This window comes from Pteropus medius, unplaced genomic scaffold, assembly GCF_902729225.1.
Source record: "Pteropus medius unplaced genomic scaffold, Ma_sr-lr_union100, whole genome shotgun sequence".
NCBI lineage: Eukaryota > Metazoa > Chordata > Mammalia > Chiroptera > Pteropodidae > Pteropus > Pteropus medius.
This window is the reverse complement of record NW_024340692.1, coordinates 17,454,574-17,474,820: the sequence shown is the minus strand read 5'-3', so window position 1 is coordinate 17,474,820 and position 20,247 is coordinate 17,454,574. Positions and strand designations below refer to the sequence as shown.

At 38.8% G+C, this 20,247-nt stretch overlaps 1 protein-coding gene across 22 annotated transcripts in view; it reads left to right on the top strand.

The window, feature by feature from the left end:
• TRPM3 (transient receptor potential cation channel subfamily M member 3) overlaps positions 1-19,880 on the top strand; it is a 263,502-nt gene extending 243,622 nt beyond the window's left edge. For 5 of the 22 annotated variants that reach the window (XM_039838713.1, XM_039839107.1, XM_039839406.1 and 2 more), the window contains 2 exons: positions 1,556-1,688; positions 11,024-19,340. In XM_039838713.1, coding sequence (XP_039694647.1) covers positions 1,556-1,688; positions 11,024-12,476 — 1,586 coding nt within the window. In that variant the 3' untranslated portion in view covers positions 12,477-19,340. Of the gene's footprint in view, positions 1-1,555; positions 1,689-11,023 lie in introns of all 22 variants that reach the window. The other 17 variants (XM_039838630.1, XM_039838556.1, XM_039838934.1 and 14 more) reach the window with 8 other exon arrangements.
• The last annotated feature ends 367 nt before the right edge of the window (positions 19,881-20,247 follow it).

The window sequence follows — 20,247 nt, the reverse complement described above, 5'->3', positions numbered from 1 at the left end:
CATTTAATTTTCCATTATCATTTCTGGACCTTTTTTTTAAAGGTCTTAAACATTTCCCAAGTCTTAGGGGTTGTGTTTATATGACATCATGAGGAGACCAGCCCTGCTTTCCATTATTCAAAAGGCAAAACAGAAGACCTTCCACCGTCTATCTACCTTCTAGTCCAGTGTTTCTAAAAGAAGGTTTAGTTAACATCGGGATAAAACAGTTCTTAGTTGTGTAAGATTATCCCACACATTATAGGGGATTTAGCACATCTGGCCTCCACATTAAATACTAATATCTCCTGCAAATTCCTAAATGTCCTGTGGGTACCACCCACAGTTAAGAAGCACTGGGCATCGGGCCCCATACAAGCAAGCTACTGTGGTTTCTCAAAGTGTGTCAAGTAGACCGCCTGCATTAAATCTACTGGATCAGAGCCACTAGGATTATGGCCCAGAAATTATCCCCCAGGTGATCGCTAGTGGCTCTACAGTTTAAAACCAAAGCCATTTAACGCTTCTCTAAGTCTGAAACTTTTAACAACATTCCTGACATAGCAATGCTCCACTACTTTATTGACATTAAAATTGGAGAGTTGGAGAGAGCTGAGAATTCCAAAGTTCACTATTTCCACCTGAAACATAAATTTAGGCAAATAGAAAGTTTGAGGTTCAGAATGAGAAGGTTCAAATTTACACTGGGCTTTTTCTATGGCTATATCAGTTATGAAATAGTTTACCTGCTATTAAAAGAAATCAGACTCACAATAACACAATAAATTAGGTTTTATTTTTCTCCCAAAGCAAAGATACTAGGTTGATAGCCCTGAGCTCAACACTGGTTCACTAAAGTCAAAGACTGAGTCCTATTTTTAGATCCAGCTATTTATTATCACCCTGTCTTGTCTCGTGGTAGCAAAATAGCTGCTGCACTTGACATCATCGCATTTATGTTCAAGGCAAGAAGGAAAGGGGAAGGCAAAAAATAATGGAGAAAGAATTAGCCACATCTCCATAGTTTATTAGGAAAGCAAAATCTCTTCCCAATATGGCACCCTCCTCCCCTGCCCACAGCAGACATCTTTTGTTTCTTGAGTCAAACTGGGTCCCATCATTATTGCCGCCTTCAAGGGAAGTTGAAAATGTGGGAAGAGGTAAAGGTGAATGGGGTTGCAAAGGGGCTTTTAGTAAGGCCAATAAAATATGTCTGTCTGCCATATTCCTCAGCCCTGAAATTGAGCTTTTAAGAAACCTCCATTCTCTGTGTAGCTTCCCTTTCCTTGATTTAGCTACATTTTTGGCTTTACAGTTTGTATGACGCTAACCAGTCCCTGCAGTAAACCAGATACATTCAGGTGAACTTCAGACATCCATAGCGAATCTAACTCAGAGAAAGAGAACAAGGACACAAGTTGCCCAACTGGTTTTGGATTAAGTTTGAGACTTTAGTAAAGAAGCTAGGCCCTTTTTTCTAATCTTTTAGATTTAGATTAGGAATATCATTAGGCCCATAAATCAGATGTCATCGCTTTTACTTTTCTGACTCATATATCTATTTTTTCCCCCACAGAACTGTTCATAACTGATGATGAGCTCAAGAAAGTACATGATTTCGAAGAGCAGTGCATAGAGGAATATTTCAGAGAAAAGGATGATCGATTCAACTCATCCAATGATGAGAGGATACGGGTGACGTCAGAAAGGTGTGTTCCATGGGTACATGTCTCCTGGGATGTTTTATGCCGTGACATGCTTCATCAGTTGCTTTTGTTTGCACAACCACAAAAAGCCAGAGACCCCCTTGGGTTGATTTTTATTGTCCAAGAAATTGGCAAGCTTATGAGAGAACAGAACATTATCTGAAGGGTTTACAGATGAAAATCCCAGACTTACAGATTTTAGACTTCTCCAGCAGGCAGTAGCAGCCACTCTCCTGGGCACTAGAGATTGTTGGGCTCAGGACAGGGTTCAGAGTATCTGGCTCAGACCAGAAATTAGGAAGTTCTGACCCAGACACAAATCGAGAGAAACCCAGCCCAACTCAAGGCTCTCCAGCAGGTAGGTATTTTATGTAGATCACTGAGTATCTTCTCCAAAGGTACACATGATCCTAGTGCCTCACTTATATGAATGTTCAGTACCTTCTCAATAAACAACAGCAAAAGACTTGTGAATTAGTTAGAATAATGGTTAAGTTTTCTTGGGTTTTCTTTTTCTTTTCAGAGTTGTTTTGTTTTTTCTTCTCATAAAACGGGATAAAAGAAAAGAAATAAAAGCAGATTTTTCTACTCAGCAGTTATCTATTTTTAGATCTCATTCACCAAATAGTTTTGTGGATTAGTAGGCCTGTAAGAAAAATCTCAAAATAAAGAGATGAGAATCCTTTTAATTTAATAAATCTAGCTTTACACAAATGAACTTACATTTTCTCATTTTCCTCATTCTATTGTAGACTAACAAAAAATTCATTCCAGGCTGGCACATTCAAAAACCCTCCATTTGGAAAACAGTTTTAAAGAAAACCCAGTGTTACAAAGCATTGGCGTAACTTTAAATTTTAAGTGTTTGTGATATAAAGATGGTAGAAGCAAATTATAAATATTGGGAAAAAGTATAATATATTGTTGGCTTTAGTCGATATAATTCAGACTTCCAAGATTTGAATCAGTCATCTCTAGTTTTCATGAAATGACATTTTGTCTGCTTACCACTTCATACATTCTCTAGTGGTTCTGTAGGAATTACCCAAATGGCATTTTTCTGTCCACGGCCTTTTATTTCTTTAAAGAATGCAGTCTAGTTAAATAGGTGTATACGCATATGCCATTGCGTGATTGTATCCGTAGGTACTAAGCCAATATTAACAAAGTTTAAAGCCATGCATAGATTTTATACACATCTGTCATTGCAAAATAGAACATTTTATGTTAATATGATGTGAAGTAATTTTCTGGCAAAGGAAGAAGCTGCAGATCCAAAGATCTTTCTTATTCTGAGGCCTTGAAAAAGCTGCTTATTAATGGACATTTAGTCTCGCGGTTCCCAGAAAACTGTGCCATGTAGACACATTGCCCATGGCTCAGGCATATTTCCAAAGCATATGTCCAGAGGCCTTTAAAATGCTTTTTGAATTCAGAAAGCCATAGACTTGGGAGGAAAGAAAGGCAGATGGAGGAAGTGTTAAGGCACAGAGAAGCCTTTGCCTCTCTGGGGAACTAGGATGAGAAGTGCAGACATCAAGACATGTTAACATATTGTGACCATGTTACCATTCCTTTTGGATGGAAACGGAAAGAAAGTATGGCACCTGTACCTGAGCTCTCACCCCACACCTGCAGAGCTCCCAGGAGACTCCTTCCCAAGGCCCCATTCCTCTCAGGGTGGGTACAGAGCCCATCTTCCAGGAGGGTGACCCAGGAGAGCAATTTCCAGAAATCCAGTACAGAATGTAGGCCCACTCTCCCAGTGTCCTAGGCATTAACTGACCTTCTTGAGTAATGGGGGTCAAGAGAGCCAGGATGACCTCATGACCAAGCCCAGGTGCCAGGCCTCAGTCTATTTCTGTCACTTCTGTCTGTGTTTGTGGTTTTGTTTTTGTTGGTGGTGGTGGTGCTGTTGGTTTGTTTTACATGTGTAAATGGACCAAAAAAAAAATAATATCTTTAAACACTAATTGCACTCAGCACAACAGAAATACCATAAAGTGAATGAAGGAACAGAGAACAACTAAGAGAAGACTGGATCCATATTACCCATCTCACACAAATTCTAGGACATGTCCTTTCTGAGTGGAGTGGCAGGTGAAATCACCTGTCCTATTTATATTAAATGGATGGATGAATGGATGGATAGATAAGTAGACAGACAGATGATAGATAAATGATAGATATATATATACATACATTTAGATAGGTACATATATTTAATTTATATAAGTTAACTGTATACCTTCCATATGGTATATAGAATACTATATAATTCTCCCTTTATGATAGCCCCAATACAGAAATTTGAAGTCATAAAATTAAGAGCCAGCTCTTTGCTCTACTAAAGGACTTGGAAAAAGGGTTTCTTCACATAGTGAGCCCCACATTCCTCCCCTTGCCAGTGTCTTTAAAATACAATTCATTTATATGGATTGTATTTGCATGAATCTTTTCAGAAGTACAAAGATACTTGCATAATCATCAATTTAAATGCATCACTATTATATTTTTGTACCCAAGTGATATACAAACAACTTAATACAATATTTAGGAGATTGTTAATACTTTAGAAGAACTTTATTCTGAAAAATCCTTTCCTTTCCCATTTTTATATGGCAATGCCCCTGATGCATCTAAAGCAATACAATTTCAAAATATAATGAACTAAATGAGTAACCAACACCCTCTACTTTACTTTAGTTAATGTCTAGCTAATGATAATTATAGTAAAATAACCAAATTTTTAACCTTTAAGCTACATTGGTACTTGACTTCTTTTCTGAAGATTTTTAGACTTTGGGCTGAAGATAACCAATCCTTGAAGTCTGTTCCATCAAATTCCATGTCAATTGTCCTTTACAAGCTTGATTCAGTCTCAGTATGTGCATACTGGGTTTTCACTGTATGCCAAGCAATGTGACAGGCACTGAGACTCACAAGGCAGGAACACACAGTCTCATTGAGTTCCATTGTACACCCAAGGCAGGAATAGCCAGAATCATCTAACCCAGTGGTTCTTGAACTTTGAGGGCCTCAAAATCATCTGGAGGGCTTTTTACAACACAAGTTGCTGAGTATCTTCCCCCCAAAACCACCAGTTTCTGACTTGCTATATTTGGGATAAGGCCTGAAAATTTTCATTTACCAGGTGATGATGATGCTGTCATTGCTAGTCTAGGAGCCACATTTAAGAACCACTGATGTAACCCAATGGACAGCTAAAAGTCCAGAGTTAGGAGAGGATGATGCAGAAAGTTTTAATGTGGGGCATATAAAATTTGGTACCTTACATTTGGAAAAGGTTCTGGACATCATTGAGTACAGACTGCTTGTACACAAACCAGTAGTTTCTCCTGCACATCTGGCCAATGGAGATTTAATAAATATGTACTAAGCAACTGACACGAACAGGGCCTATGTTAGGGTGTAGGGATATAAGGACTCTACTCTGAAAGAATGCACAGTCTAGTTACACCCAGCTTCTATTTGAACATCTACCGGAAAAAGGAGAAACTGCCTTAGATATTAGTCTTATGAATAAATACAGAAAAAAAACTAAAATCTTTTTTCTCTCAGAAAACTATTTTATATATATGAAGATCACTATCATTTCCCCACTTGGCTTTGCCTTTTCCAAACTAAATATTCCAAGATCCTTTAACTGCTTAGCATACATGCAGCAGATCTACTACTACTCTGCTTACTTTCTCACTATGCACTTTAAATTGTCAACATCACACTTTAAATGTGGTGTCTCAATGGAACTTAATTCTGTATTGTAGTTAGAGATTTCATTCCTTTACTCATTCCCTTACTATTTGGGGGGTGCCTACTATTCAGAGTACAATAGAACAAATAGTTCTTTCCATGTTATAACGGAAAGAACACAGTACAATGGAAAGATTTTAATACTAATTCTTCAGTAACTAGCTGTGTGACCTTGAGCAAGTTAATTAACTCCTCTGAACCTATGTCCTCATCTGTACAATGAAGTATTAACACCCAACTGTAGAGTATTAAGAATTATTAAGATATTATGCTTTCACTAAATGGTGGCTATTATTATTATTTGATCTACATATTTTTATCTGCTAATAGATTGCATTACAATCATAGCAGCCAGGTCATGTCTTTGGTTCAGAGTGAGCCTACAATTTATTAAAACCAGAGCTTTTTCACATGAGCTGATTCAAATAACTTCAAACCTGTTTTTTAGGCAATGTTTGTTTTTAACCTAAAATTGAGACTAAATATTTATTGCTGTGAAATTTTTCTTTAATTTTTTTTTTCCTTTTTGAGTCATTATCCTAGCACCTCAAGAACCCTTTGGATCCTGATTTTATCATCCACTATATTTAATTTTTCACCTTATTAATTTTATATCATTGTTTGCTTCATAAGCATACTTACTATGTGTTCAACATCATTTACCAAAATGTTCACCAGCACAGATTAGGTGAACAAAGACAGAACCAGCACATTTCATGACTCCAAAGAATACTTTTCGTGGTAACATCGGCCCATTGTTCTACCATCTCTCATTTGGTTAATCAGCCAGCCAGGTATCCACATTTCTCCAGTCAGCCAGTGTGTCACCCTCCCTGCTAAAATCACAATGCACTTTGTCACAAATATTTTGTATCTATGTCACTTTATGAGTCTACATTATCAAAAAAAGACAAGATAAATATTGAGCCCATGTAGTCTCCTGTTAACAAGACCTATCTTTTTGAAGTACTGAAAAGAGTACTTCATTTGTTTAAATACCTGCTACTAAGCTATTCTTTAATGCTGCCTAGAATTTATGTCAAACTCCCATAATTCCTAGGATCCAAGAGTGTTGAATATCAGGAAAATATTTTCCTATCTGCGGTCTCCTGGCATTTCTTTTTATTTGCCTTTGGTTCTTAAGGGCTTCCTACATTTTCTAGTGATTACAGCTGGAAGTTATTTACTGGTTCCTTCAACTCATTTAAAGCAGAATTCACAAACTGGTGGCTTGTGGGCAGCATGTGCTCACAGAGGGCTGTTTTATTGGGCTTGCATGATTATTAAAATTCATTCTAAATGCCTTCGGAATGGGCATGCCACAGAATTCCTGCCTCTATTCTTTATGCCTTGCCTGCTTCACCTGCTTACTTGTCCTGCCCTGCCCATAGACATTTAATTCTTAGACCCCAAACTTAAAGCTTCCAGATCATCCTTACCATCACCCCACCTGTCTGGCTCCACTTGTGAAAAGAAGTTGCAAGTTGAATTTTCTTCTTGGCAGTACCAATTTAAGCAAACTGGGATACATAGTCATTGTTTAATCTAATTTTATCTTTCCCAAGCCAATGGGCTTTGTACCCTTTGTCAACTTCACCTAGACCCAAAACAGTAATAGACACATGACTGTTAATAGTATATTCAACTTATAATTTTTCATAATAGAGATGGGAATAACTTAAATATCTGAAATTCATACATAGTCAAAAAATAGTACAAGCCAAAAAGATGAGCTTTATGCAACCCCTGTCATATCTTTTTCCAATGCTGGTCTTTGGTGTCTCCATTGATTGAGTTGAATTTAAACTTTTCTCCCTTTTTTTCCTCATAGTTAATGAGGATAAGTGATCAAAGGGAATGGTAGATGACCCTAAAAGATTTAAATAATTCACAAATCAGGTATCAGTCTGTGGATAAGCAAGAGTGAGCTTTAGCCGTTCTGCATCACTGGCTATGATTTGAAACGCACCCCGCCCCCAACAACAACAACAACAACAAAAGCCCCTGTGATTGGGCTCACGTGATACAGGTTGTTTTTGTTTTTCATCCTTCACTGACCCTACTGCACTCCAAGGAATATTTGAAATTTAGAACAGGAATGGCCTGCCAATCCTCTTTCTCCTTAAACCACATTTCCTTTAACCATATTTTGAGGTCATCAGAAAAGGAAATGAATTTCTAAAAAATAACAATCCTTAAGTTAAGAATTGTATATTGAAACTAAAATTTTCTGTGCCAGCAGAATTTCCTTTCAAATGTTCTTTCCCTCATCTTACTGGCTATAGAGGCTAGTTGTCTTCTTAGCTGTTTTTTTTTTTACTAAGTCCTTCGGATGGCCTTCTGGCTGTCACTTTCTTGGGCTCCCAGGGGCAGAAGCCACCTCACATCTTTCCAGGACCCTGTTGTGTCCCTATTGTGATCACCTCCTGAGTTATTCTGAGATGAGCCAAGCAAGGTCTAGAGATGTGAAAGAGGGAAAGAACATAGAACATGTTCAATTCCAGAATCCCTCTTTTTTTCTTACTTTGTCATTTCCAGCATCTGCTCCTGTGTGGCTTCCTATTGATCCATAAATTCTTATCATTCTTATCTCTATTTTATCGCCTGAATGATTGACCAGAGTTAGTTCTAGTTATGATCGAAAATTCTTGATTTGTTCCTAAGACCTATCTGTATCTGTGATACATGACCATTTACACTTAATTTTTCAAGAATTTTTTTTTTTTAATTAAGGAACACACTTTAGTTATGGAACTAACATGTAAATTTGACTCTAGGAAGCTTTATTCTTTCATAACTCCTACATTAAACTTCTATCCGTAACATCTGTGACCTAAATGATTATACAATTAGGTAGTTAAACACATCCATAATTCTGGAAGAAAATGGATGAAATTGTTTTTTGATTTTTTTTTTAATCAAGTCATATTCCAAAGCACCTCAGAGCTCACAGGAAAGTTAAGATTTAGTAAAGAGTAGTCCCTTGGCCTTGTTCTAACTGGCTTCCCTCCCCTAATTACTTCTGTTCCCTGAGGTCACAATTTTTCACTCTTGGGGCTCCCACTGGGTACCTCTTGTTTTCCCAGAGGAGCCTCTTTCTCATCACACCTCCTTGGGCTCTTTAGTCTCTGTGTCCCATTTACTACCCACAGCCAGGTCCTGACTCTTCTGCTGCCTCCAGTTGGTGTCTTAGCTCTGCCTCTCATCTGCTATTTTCTCTGCAGTGTTGGATCCTAGGGCTGAAGGGAGGTGTAACATGAGGAGCTGGGTCCCCACAGTGCAAGGAGATATTTCACAGTGTTTAGACCAGTGATCACCTACAATTATACTAAAAGAGCCTCTTTATCTCTTTTCATACCAACCTTGTATACACCGGGCTCCAGGAAAGGAAAAGAGAAGGAGGAAGAAAACTATCCTGCCTTTTGTGACTCTGCCAACATTAAAAAGCTAGGGGGACCCAGTACCTAGAGTATCCAAAAAGTCTCATTCTACAGAAATGCACAATCTATCCTTCTCCTGACCTAAATGAAGAAGTATTTTATCCACTTACCCAAAGCTATTGCATTGCAAAAAAAAAAATGAAATTGCGGTACTTGCAAAATCAAACTCCATCAGCTAGACAATGAAAAAGTGAATTATAAGTCTATGAGACACAAAAACATTATTTTAAGTAATTTGTTTCTCAGGCTATGTTTATATCACAAAACAAGTGAAACAGGGAAAAGTTGTATTTTCCTTCTGAATTAGCTGTGTTAGCTAGGTGAATAGCATAGGGTTTGCCAGATGCAAAATTGCTCAGTTTAGAAGTCCTTGGGGGAATATTCCTGGGCATGGTGGATGAGTGTGCCTGGACCCTGGATAGCACTGAGCTGGTTATGGGGCAGCAGGAAAGAGCAAAGAAAAGACTATCTTTCAAACCATAGGCTGGGTAAAAGGAAGCTGAAGGATAAAAGAACAGTCTGTGGAGTGAGTTAGGGCAGGTGGGGGTGGGGTGGGGGGGTTGTTGCAGAGAGAGAGAGAGCGATGCACCAAGGCAAAGGAATCGCAAAATTACACACACCCAACACTGGTCAGCAGGAGAGCCATTTTTTGAAAAGGCTACAGGTTTCTCAGAGAGGGAAACCACTGCCTCTTATATCTCTTCTGTCATTAAAATGCATATTCCTTCTTAATAGAAGTGTTACTGTTATTAACACACCACCACCACCAGCAGCAGCAACACAACAGCTGGGGGCACCCAGCTCTAATTCCCACCATTTCTTGCAAAGCATTCTCTGTATATGCAGGCAAGTTCCTTTGAAGGGTCAGCAGACAAGTGATTTACTGTGCATATTGAGAGTATTGGAAAGCATTTTTATCCTCTCTAGAAAAGTTGAGAATAGATCTCATTTAGATTCTCCAGAAGATTTGCCATTGGACATTTTAAAGTGAACGTTTGAGCTCAAACCGTGACTTGGCTTTGGTTTGGCCTTTCCAAGTTAATTTAAGCAAGTGAAAAATATGGCACAATTTTATCTTAAATATGTGGATTTTGTCTTTGTAAATAAACGACCAAGAAGTGTATTAGATAGTTGAAACAAGTTCAAACAGTGATTGACTCAGTGAAACTTTATTGACTCTTGGCAGGTGTTGAGCTGGCAACATGGGAATGGAAACAGGAATATGAGACAGATCGTGCCCTTAAGAATTTCCAGTGGGAAAGGTCAAGACATCTAGAAATAGCTATAATATAAGGCATCTGTGGTCAGCTATCCAGATAAACAGAGAGAAAAGAGTGAGATAATTTCCTAATTGACAGACACTCCAGACTTTACCGCAAATTACTTTCTGTAATCTCGGTTAAACTTCTTGATGTTTGTTTTTCTTTTATTAATGAAAGGATTAGATTAGATTAGTTCAACTTCAGGTGCCTCCATAACAGGAGCATGTTAATTCATTTGGAGGCACTGAATTCCAAAAAGATTATTGTGAATAATAACAAAAAAGATTGTTATATAACTATAAAATAAAAATAATCCCAGTCCATAAAATACAAATTTTACACATATACTGCCATAAGAATAGCTATATTGCAAAATTCTGGATAAAGTCATCAAAATGCATCATTCTCATTTTGTTGGTGACTCTGATAAGCCAACACCCTAATACTTATTTAGGTCCTTAAACCCTGCCCCAAGCCACAGCTAAGCCATGGGAGTGGTTAAAGGGTGAGATGTAGGCCCCACTCCACTTCAATAAAAGTATTGAAATTCGGTTTTTATTTACCAGGACTGCATTAAATTTCATTGAGGGAAAAGGGGATTAGTCATTAAAAATCACTGGATTAGATAATCTCTAAAGCCTCTTTCAGCTCAAAAAGATTTGGATTCTGTGATTCTCAGTGACAGCATCCCTGCCATCCTCTTCTCCCTACCTCCTCCTCAGTACCTGTAACCTCTCCGTTTCCCTCGGGTAGGACATTGATGACCAAGGTTCAGGCATAGCTTTGACTCCTTTGTCCATGCTCTGTAAACCTCCAGGAGAAGAACCCAGCCCCACGTGACTCTCCTCTCTTCCTCTCCCAGGGTAGAGAACATGTCCATGCGGCTGGAGGAAGTCAATGAGAGGGAACACTGCATGAAGGCTTCCCTCCAGACGGTGGACATCCGGCTGGCACAGCTGGAGGACCTCATTGGGCGCATGGCCTCGGCCCTGGAGCGTCTGACCAGTCTGGAGCGGGCCGAGTCCAACAAAATCCGCTCTCGGACCTCCTCAGACTGCACGGACACAGCCTACATCGTCCGCCAGAGCAGCTTCAACAGCCAGGAGGGGAACACCTTCAAGCTCCAAGAGAGTATAGACCCTGCAGGTGAGGAGACCATGTCCCCAACTTCTCCAACCCTAATGCCCCGTATGCGAAGCCATTCATTCTATTCAGTCAATATGAAAGACAAAGGTGGTATAGAAAAATTGGAAAGTCTTTTTAAGGAAAGGTCCCTGAGCCTACACCGGGCTACTAGCTCTCACTCTATAGCCAAGGAATCCAAAGCTCCCGCAGTCCCTGCAAACACCTTGGCCATTGTTCCTGATTCCAGAAGACCATCATCATGTATAGACATCTATGTCTCTGCCATGGACGAGCTCCACTGTGATATAGACCCTCTGGACAATTCCATGAACATCCTTGGGCTAAACGAGCCAAGCTTTTCAGCTCCAGTACCTTCCACAGCTCCTTCAAGTAGTGCCTATGCAACCCTCGCACCCACAGACAGACCTCCAAGCCGGAGCATTGATTTCGAGGACATCACCTCCATGGACACTAGATCTTTTTCTTCAGACTATACCCACCTCCCAGAGTGTCAAAACCCCTGGGACACTGACCCTCCAACATACCACACCATCGAGCGTTCCAAAAGTAGCCGCTACCTAGCCACCACGCCCTTTCTTCTAGAAGAAGCCCCCATCGTGAAATCTCATAGCTTTATGTTTTCTCCTTCGAGGAGCTATTATGCCAACTTTGGGATGCCCGTGAAAACAGCAGAATACACAAGTATTACAGACTGTATTGACACAAGGTGTGTCAATGCCCCTCAAGCAATTGCTGACAGAACAGCCTTCCCTGGAGGTCTTGGAGGCAAAGTGGAGGACTCATCTTGTTGTCATCCTGAACGGGAAGCTGAACTGAGTCACCCCAGCTCTGACACTGAGGAGAATGAGGCCAAAGGCCAGAGAGCCTCCATCGTGATACCCCCCAAAAGCAACGATAACTCAGACAGAACCCTATCCAACAACATCACGGTTCCCAAGATAGAGCGCGCCAACAGCTACTCAGCAGAGGAGCCAAGCGCACCGTATGCACACACCAGGAAGAGCTTCTCCATCAGTGACAAACTTGACAGGCAGCGGAATACGGCAAGCCTGCGAAATCCCTTCCAGAGGAGCAAGTCCTCCAAGCCAGAGGGCCGCGGGGATAGCTTGTCCATGAGGAGACTGTCCAGAAAGTCCGCTTTCCACAGCTTTGAAAGCAAGCACAACTAAACCTTCTTACTAAGCACCGCAGGAGGCTCAAGAATCCAGCCCTAAAATTCTCCCCGGACTTCACTTGTTCCCCTTCCTTGTAACATACCTGCTCTATTCTTAGCTGAGCAAAACAAGCGATGCTTTGGGAGGTCTTAACTCAAAGATGACTTCTGGGCCACAGATCAAGAAAGCATTTGATCTGGCCCAGTGTCAAATACAGGGGATATAAGTCATGCTCACACGCGATGGGTAGGGAGGGGAAAGAGAGGGAGAAGAAGGGTTGAAATGAATGTATGTCACTAGTCACCTCAGAAAGCCATGAGCTCTGGGAATGAAGGGGCTTCATGCATTCTCCATGTCAGGAGGCATCTTTCAATTTCTGACCATTCTCAAGAGTTTTAGGATGTAGGGCTAAATTGCAAAATAAAATGAAGTAAAGTAGCCAGCATACAAATGAGATATTCTAAACTTCAATTCTGTTTTCTTTTCGCATTGGCTCCATCACTGGTGACTGATGAAGAGCATCCTTTTTATTCAGTATAAGCCGGCAGCAAGCAGTTCTACCTAACGTCCCACATCCTTCTCATGCCAACACTTCTGTAATTGATCATTTTAAAGAAAAAACAAGGTAACAGTCATAGTTCACCTGTCTCTTATATATTCACTTCTGGTGCCACAACTGTTTATCTTTTTTGAAGAAAATAAGGGAAAAGAAATGCCTTTTTGTATTGCAAGCGGAATGAAAGAAGAATTGATGTTAAAAACAAATGTCAAGTGGTCTGTTATATACAGTGGGCATTCAAGTATAGTTGAGCAAGCTCAGGATGAATGTAACTAAATAATTTTATATTTTTTAATTTATTTTGTATCTCACCTGTCATCAATGAATTTGCTCACTGAATACATAATAGCGAACTAACAAAAAAATGTAGTGGGCAGAACACACTTAAAACCGCTATATAAGATATTGTTATATTCTCATCATTCATGTCATGTGTTATGCTGCTGTGTGACCTTCATCATTTGCATGACTCTACCTTGTCTTCTGAACATCTCCAAGATGTAACTGCCAGTTTTACACACCACTCATCACATGACCATTTTATATACAAATATCTGGTTATCACTTGTGGATATTTTCATACCTAGAGTTTTGCCATTTAATCTGAGCTCAGCATAAACTTAATTGGAGTTTTTCAAGGGCTGGTATCTTTTTATGGAAATGTTTCAAAGTACTTTTTAAGGAAGTTTCAAAACCATAAATAATCTTAGAATTGACTGCGAGTTTGGTATCAACCCAAAGCCATCAGTTGTAGGCATACCATGAATGTTTTTCTTACATACAGAGCTATAAAAAAGATACAGTAGACTAAAGTAGAAAGCAAATAAACCGTGTAAAGAGATCTATAGTATATGCTGCTTATATACATATATATGCATTTACGCAGAAGACATGTTTATATATAGTATATAAACAGACATATAGAGCTTTCTTAAGAGGCTTGGACTTTTCTATCACCTTGAGGTATAACTAGAATTTTTAATATCCAAGGAGTTCCATTAAAAGAATTCATTATATTTTGACAGATGTTGAAATTACGATTTTAAAAATCCATATAACCTTAACTTTTTCTTATACCAAACTTACTCACTACCTTCCCTCTACCCCATTTTTGTCCAAAAGCGCTAGCTATCCTGACATCTCATTTAGTCTAATTTCTCCTGCACAAAGTGTTTACACCAAGTACACTCTGAAAAGGCATACAATTCTAAACCAGATATTATTATGGACCCTAAAACAATGGTATACACACTTCTAGATCAGAATCTGGATTTGAAGTGGGGTCATGAAATTGCGACCCTCAAATCTTTGGATTTCTATTTGGATCACTGATTTAAAAAAGACTAAAATCTTTAAGGAAAACGACTTGATGTTCCTGGCCCAAACTACTACCTGGGACTTTCGTTTAGTTGTACTTGTGGACTCCAAATTTTCTCATTATGTGAAATCAGGTAACTATGTGGGCAAAACCTCTAGCCTTTAAATAGTGAAACAAAACAAAATAGAAAACCCTTCCAAACAAGATTTTCGGGTGTAGAAATAGTGATGAGGGCACATATAAAGAATTAAGGAATTCCTTTCTAACTCCTTGATATTTAGGTGAATCAGAAACAAGCAACCAAAGTCCCTTGTATATAATTGCTCTAGAAACACATTTCGATTGGAACCCATATTGGCTATTTCCCCCTCAGAAAAGATGCATTTGGTCTGAGAATAAATTAATTGCCCTTAAACTTCTTTTAGTCACGAATCTTATGAGCTCTGATGAAATCCCTGGGCCCTTTCCCCAGGGGGGAAAAAAATACATACAAGCAAAGTTGCAATATAACTTTGAAGAATTCCTGTACCCCTCGTTTCATATCGATCAAAAATGAAGAAAAGGAACCATGTTTGTTCATATCAATACAGTCACAATAGGCACTTTACATTTTGAGACCATTTCTCTGTGATTCTCAGGAAGGCCAAGTCTCAGCAGCAGTTAGAATCAAGATTTTATTTTCATTCCTTAGATTAGATTTTGCTAGTTTGATGTACATACATCCTAATGTAGTGATGATTTTAAGTATGGAGCACACTCACAAAGCCAGAAGGCTCTTGGAGAATCTGTGGAGGAATCCAAGAAGGTGGTGAAACCATTATTCTTTGGCCACAGAGCTGGACATCACAGCACCTCTAGGGCCTCATTCTGGACCAGACTGAAAGTGGGGGAAAGAAATTATGAGCACGAGTGTCTTCATTCATTGTAATTTCTGGAGAGAACAGAACAGGATCTGGAAGACAAAGTACTTAGCAGTCCTGACCTTGTGACTACCTGGTTCTTTCACTGTGCATGAAAATAAAGTTCTTACATCTTTTGTGAAGTGTGTGAAATATATAAGCCAAATTTAAATGACTTTAAACACAAACTGTGTAACTTTCATGAGCCATTTATTTCCTGTGCACATAAATGTGTTATCTTTCAATCCATTTCTTTCCATTTTTGGATCCTCTGCATACTGATGTGGCATTGATTCCGTGGCCTTGTACAGTCAGCTTGTGTGCAGCTCATTTATTCCACCATGTCTCTAATCGAGGGGACGTTAATTACCTGTCTCTGTGAATTAAGCATCTCATGAGCAGCAAGTTACTGAGGAACATAAATAAAGTCATAGAGAACTCAAGGAAGTAATAGCTTTGGCTTAATCATCTGCTTCTAAGGTGCCAATTTTTATATACTACTATATGTAATAATTTGTTCTAAATTGCTTGGTCCTTTTGAAAAAAAAGTAAGAATGTTTTATGAAAATGACCGTGGGAATTTCCTGATTAATCAACATACTTTATGTTTATAGTTTGAAACTCCTTCCTTAACGAATTTGAATGAGGAACTGGAAAGCTTGGGTATAATTGGCATTGGCTAGTGTGTGTATTTCACCAAGCCAAACAATGTATTAGCGGTCAGAATACAGCACTTTACAGAACTGGATTTTTTTTTTAAGTCTAGGCTTCCAGGTCTAACATATTATTTAGCACTTTGAAAGTTTCCCCTTTAAAAAAATATATGTAGGAATAATCAAATGGAAAAAATATATACTTGTAAAAACACAAAATGTGTTTCTTCTGAATGTTTCAAATGTATTCTAAAAGATAGCTCTATAGATAATATTATGGTAGATAACTGGATAGTACATTTATTCTACTTTATGAGGCTGTACAGTCTAATCTTCCTGAATGTTTGGGCTGTTTAACTTCTTTAACGATAATAAATATTATCCAGTCATCCCCCATGCTACATCTATAGGCTATAACATGCAATGTGTTGGGCAATTCTGTATTATAAGACACATGTAAACATATATGTAACCCGTGTTTAACCCAGTATAGTTGTAGCATGTGGTTGTATTAATGAACGTTACAGGACAGCTTTATAACCATTTACAAATCTGTAACATTCAATAAAGAAGCACATGTTGCAAGGATTAATTATGTCCCCAATTCCATGTTATTCAGCATCCTCATGAAATGGGCACTTTTGTTCCTGATCTGCTTTATGTTTGTCACTTTCTTGTAGACCACCGTAAAATATTTGTATAAGTCAATGTACATCCTCTAACCAGCCCTGGGAGTTGTGGGAGGCAAGTTGTGATTTTGTGAAAGACGAACTGGCATGTTATGCAAAAGACTATATGACAAATGAATTTAACATAATATTTTAAACTCCAGTTTAAATTAGCTGTTTGTTTACATCTGCTGATCCAATGTGGAAGCAGTGTACAATATTTTATAAATATGCTTATTTAGTAACACTACTATGTTTGTTTCTAGATAAAGTGATGCTAGTGTGTAGGTGGTTATATACTTGTTCTAGATATTGCATTATTACTCACTCTTCTTTAACAATAGCAATGTGACTTAAATGAAGTGATCCTGCTCCAAACCCAGTCTTAATTTTGTGGCAACAAAATGCATGCACTGCTTTATGCATTTCTTTTGACTTTTTAAAAGCACTTAACATTTTACTCTTGCCTGCTGTAACTCTTAAACCAGTTAGGAACTCACTCAAATTGTTGGGCTTCTTACAGTGTTTGGGGATTATATTCAAGTTTTAAAAATTAAAAACAAAAAAAAACCACGGGGTTTTTTTTTTTTAATCTTTTTTTAAAGCTCTAAGCAAATAATATGAAGTAAAGTATTAACCACTGGATGTATAGCTATGGAACTCAGAGATGGCTAGCCAACACCGCTTGGATTTACCAAGGTCTAGGTGTTGGTGCATATGTGATATATGAAAGACTTATTTCTGATTCTTTAGGGCCACTGGATACAAATTGCTAAACGAGAGATAGGAGTGAAAAGTCTATTCGTGACAATGCAGAAATCCACAGATCATTATGAATGAGTGGTCCAGTGATATGACGTGTGATCTCCCTCCTATCTGGTGGCTTTTCTTGTGGGTGAGCCTAACCTGGGGAAGGGCAAGAGACAGGTGATGGGGTGTCTGATTGAGCATTGGTAACTCTGGAGAGTTTGCCCTTTAAGTAAATCATTTCATTATTAGAAGCAATTCAGCATCTGGAAAAGAGAGAAGTCAATCTGCACAGTCTTATAAATGACAGCTTCTCAAACAAGTAGAAAAAACTTTTCTCTCTGCCTGCACTGGCCTAAGCTTTTTCTGTTTTTCACATCTCAGTCTTTCTCACATTAGAGTTGATCAAAGGAGATTTTGGATCTGATTTAAGGAAAACAAGATTTTTTTTTTTAATTCATTCAAAGAAGGTATTACCTTTTATTGTATTACTTTTTCTCTGATGAATTCCTTACACTAATTGCTACTAATGAAATCAAAACATGACAATTGCTACATGTTGTCTAAAAATTTCAGTGGCGGAGTAATCCACACAGCAATAAGTGAGGTGAATTTTCCCTCCCCTACCTTACCTAGTTCACCGGCCCTCTTTACCCTTCAGGCCACTGCCTATTTGCAACAATGTTTAGAAAAAGACATGTCCATAGGCTTTCTGAAGAATGTCAACACCAACCTTGACTGAGGCCTTGCTCTAGGGCAGGCAGGCTGGCTGCTGAGAGCTGTGGGACACAGAAGTCCAGCCTCATGCCTGGATGTACAGCCTTCTTCACTCTCTGTACTTCCTTCCTATTAGCCCAGCACAAGATGTTTTCTGGCCAGATCAACAGACTCCCATTACCTCAATACCCCGTGGACCCTGATACAGGAAGCTGAAACAGTGGCTACTTAGAAAAAGCCAAGCATTCAGACTACGTCCCAGCCCTAATCTTCCCCCTAACTGAACTTCCCACCAAATCTACCCCACACAACTAACTTGGCTGGTGTTTGCATCAGCCTCATCTAATTCTTTGCTTGTCCGAATTCCAAAAGAGTCCTTCATATCTCCACCTCAGCTTCCCACAAATCTTTGGAACCAGACACCTGCATCTAGGCTGTGGGGTTACAAACTCAAATATGTGAAGAGGCTGGATCTGGAACACAAGTGTGTCGATTGGACTGGAGAGACAACAGGAAGAACCCCTAACAGGGTCTGTAGGGCATAAGAGAATACGTGTCCCACTACAAAGATGTTCACATTCAGATTTGCAAATATTGTGCTCGCCAAACAAATGAGTCTGCCAGCAGCATTTGGTCCCAAAGACAATAGTTTGGGACCTCTGATTTAGAGCCACCCAAGATCATATTCTTGATTCCGACTCAGTGAGTGTTTATACGAAATACACTGAGCACTGAGGTGGGGAGAAGGAACTCGCGCTATTCAGGGTCATCCCTGTTCTCCTGAATGATATATGCCACAGCATTCTGGACCCAAACACAGGATCACTGTGAGGGAGATTCAGAGGAAGAGTACTGTAGCATTGTGTCAGGCTTATCTGCTTCCTGTCATGCAGCGTCTGACTTGAGTTTATATTGCTACTCCCGTTGTGCAAAACAGTACATACAGTTACTGTACCCCTAGTCATTTCATAAGATAGAACTTAGACTCCCATTTGTAAATGTTCTAACCATAGTTTATAAAGGGGGAAATTATTGAAATATCATTTTTAAATGAATTCCTATAAACAAAACAATTTTGAAATTGGGTTTGTTAAATATATATACGTCTTTTCCTTCTTTATGTATGGATAAGCAGCGGTTTGCATATCTATCACATTATAAATATATATAAATTCTTAGAGGAATTGTTCTTTTTCAAAGGTCTATTATTGGATTCACAATGCACTTTGAGCTTGTTTGTTTAGATATATAATTCAAAGCAGAAGTTGGCAGATACCACAGGAAAAACTTTCTGAAATTTCTGTAACACATGTTTTACAATAAAAAAGAAAAACATCAGTAGTTCAAAATATGACTTGGACTTCCTTGTGCATTTATTTGCCACCATTTCACCTCCACCATCCTCATGCTAAGAACTGTTGGAGTATGCAGAGATAATTGCCTACGGTCTCATAAATTACTTATAGAGACTGCAAACTGGTGGCCTATGGATCACATCTAGCCAGCAAAGAAGGGTTGTTGGTGGCCAGCACGGTGTTTTTTAAAAACTTACAAGATTTAAAAATTGATAGATGTCATATCTAATTACATATTTCTGGCTTCTCTTGAAATATCTGCAGATCTGGCAACATAAAACCTATATTCCCACATGACAGTAATCACCCTTTAGAAGGAGCATGTGCTCTCTCATATACCACAGTCCCCACCACTCCCTTCTGTCTCTTCCATATGATCCCCTTCTTTCATTAACGTTACCTGGAAAATCTTATATGCACTGGAATATTGGAACCCTATATTAAAGGATGTAAAAATGCAGTGGCAGCTCTAGAATTTCTAAGTAGGAAAGGCTTAAGGGTAGCAATTCTCCATATGAGACAGACATGGGGAATTTGTATTCACACTAAAGGTGTAACAGGCAATTTTAACAGTCTATTTTACAGTCTATTATTATCATATTTAATTAGATTGGCTTTTTTATGGTATTTTATTATGATCTTTAATTAGAGAGCTGAGGGATGGGAGGAAGGGGCTCAGTCCCATCCCCCATTAAGTAGCTCTGATTGCAGCTCCTGCCAAAAAGAATAAGCAATGGTCCTTGAGCTTGCAAACATTTTAATTTCAAATAACAGTGGGAAGAAAAAATGTAGAACATGTATACATGTAATTCTTTATTCAAAAACATATCTATTAAGTACCTATTATGTGCCAGTGATGTGCCAAGGTGA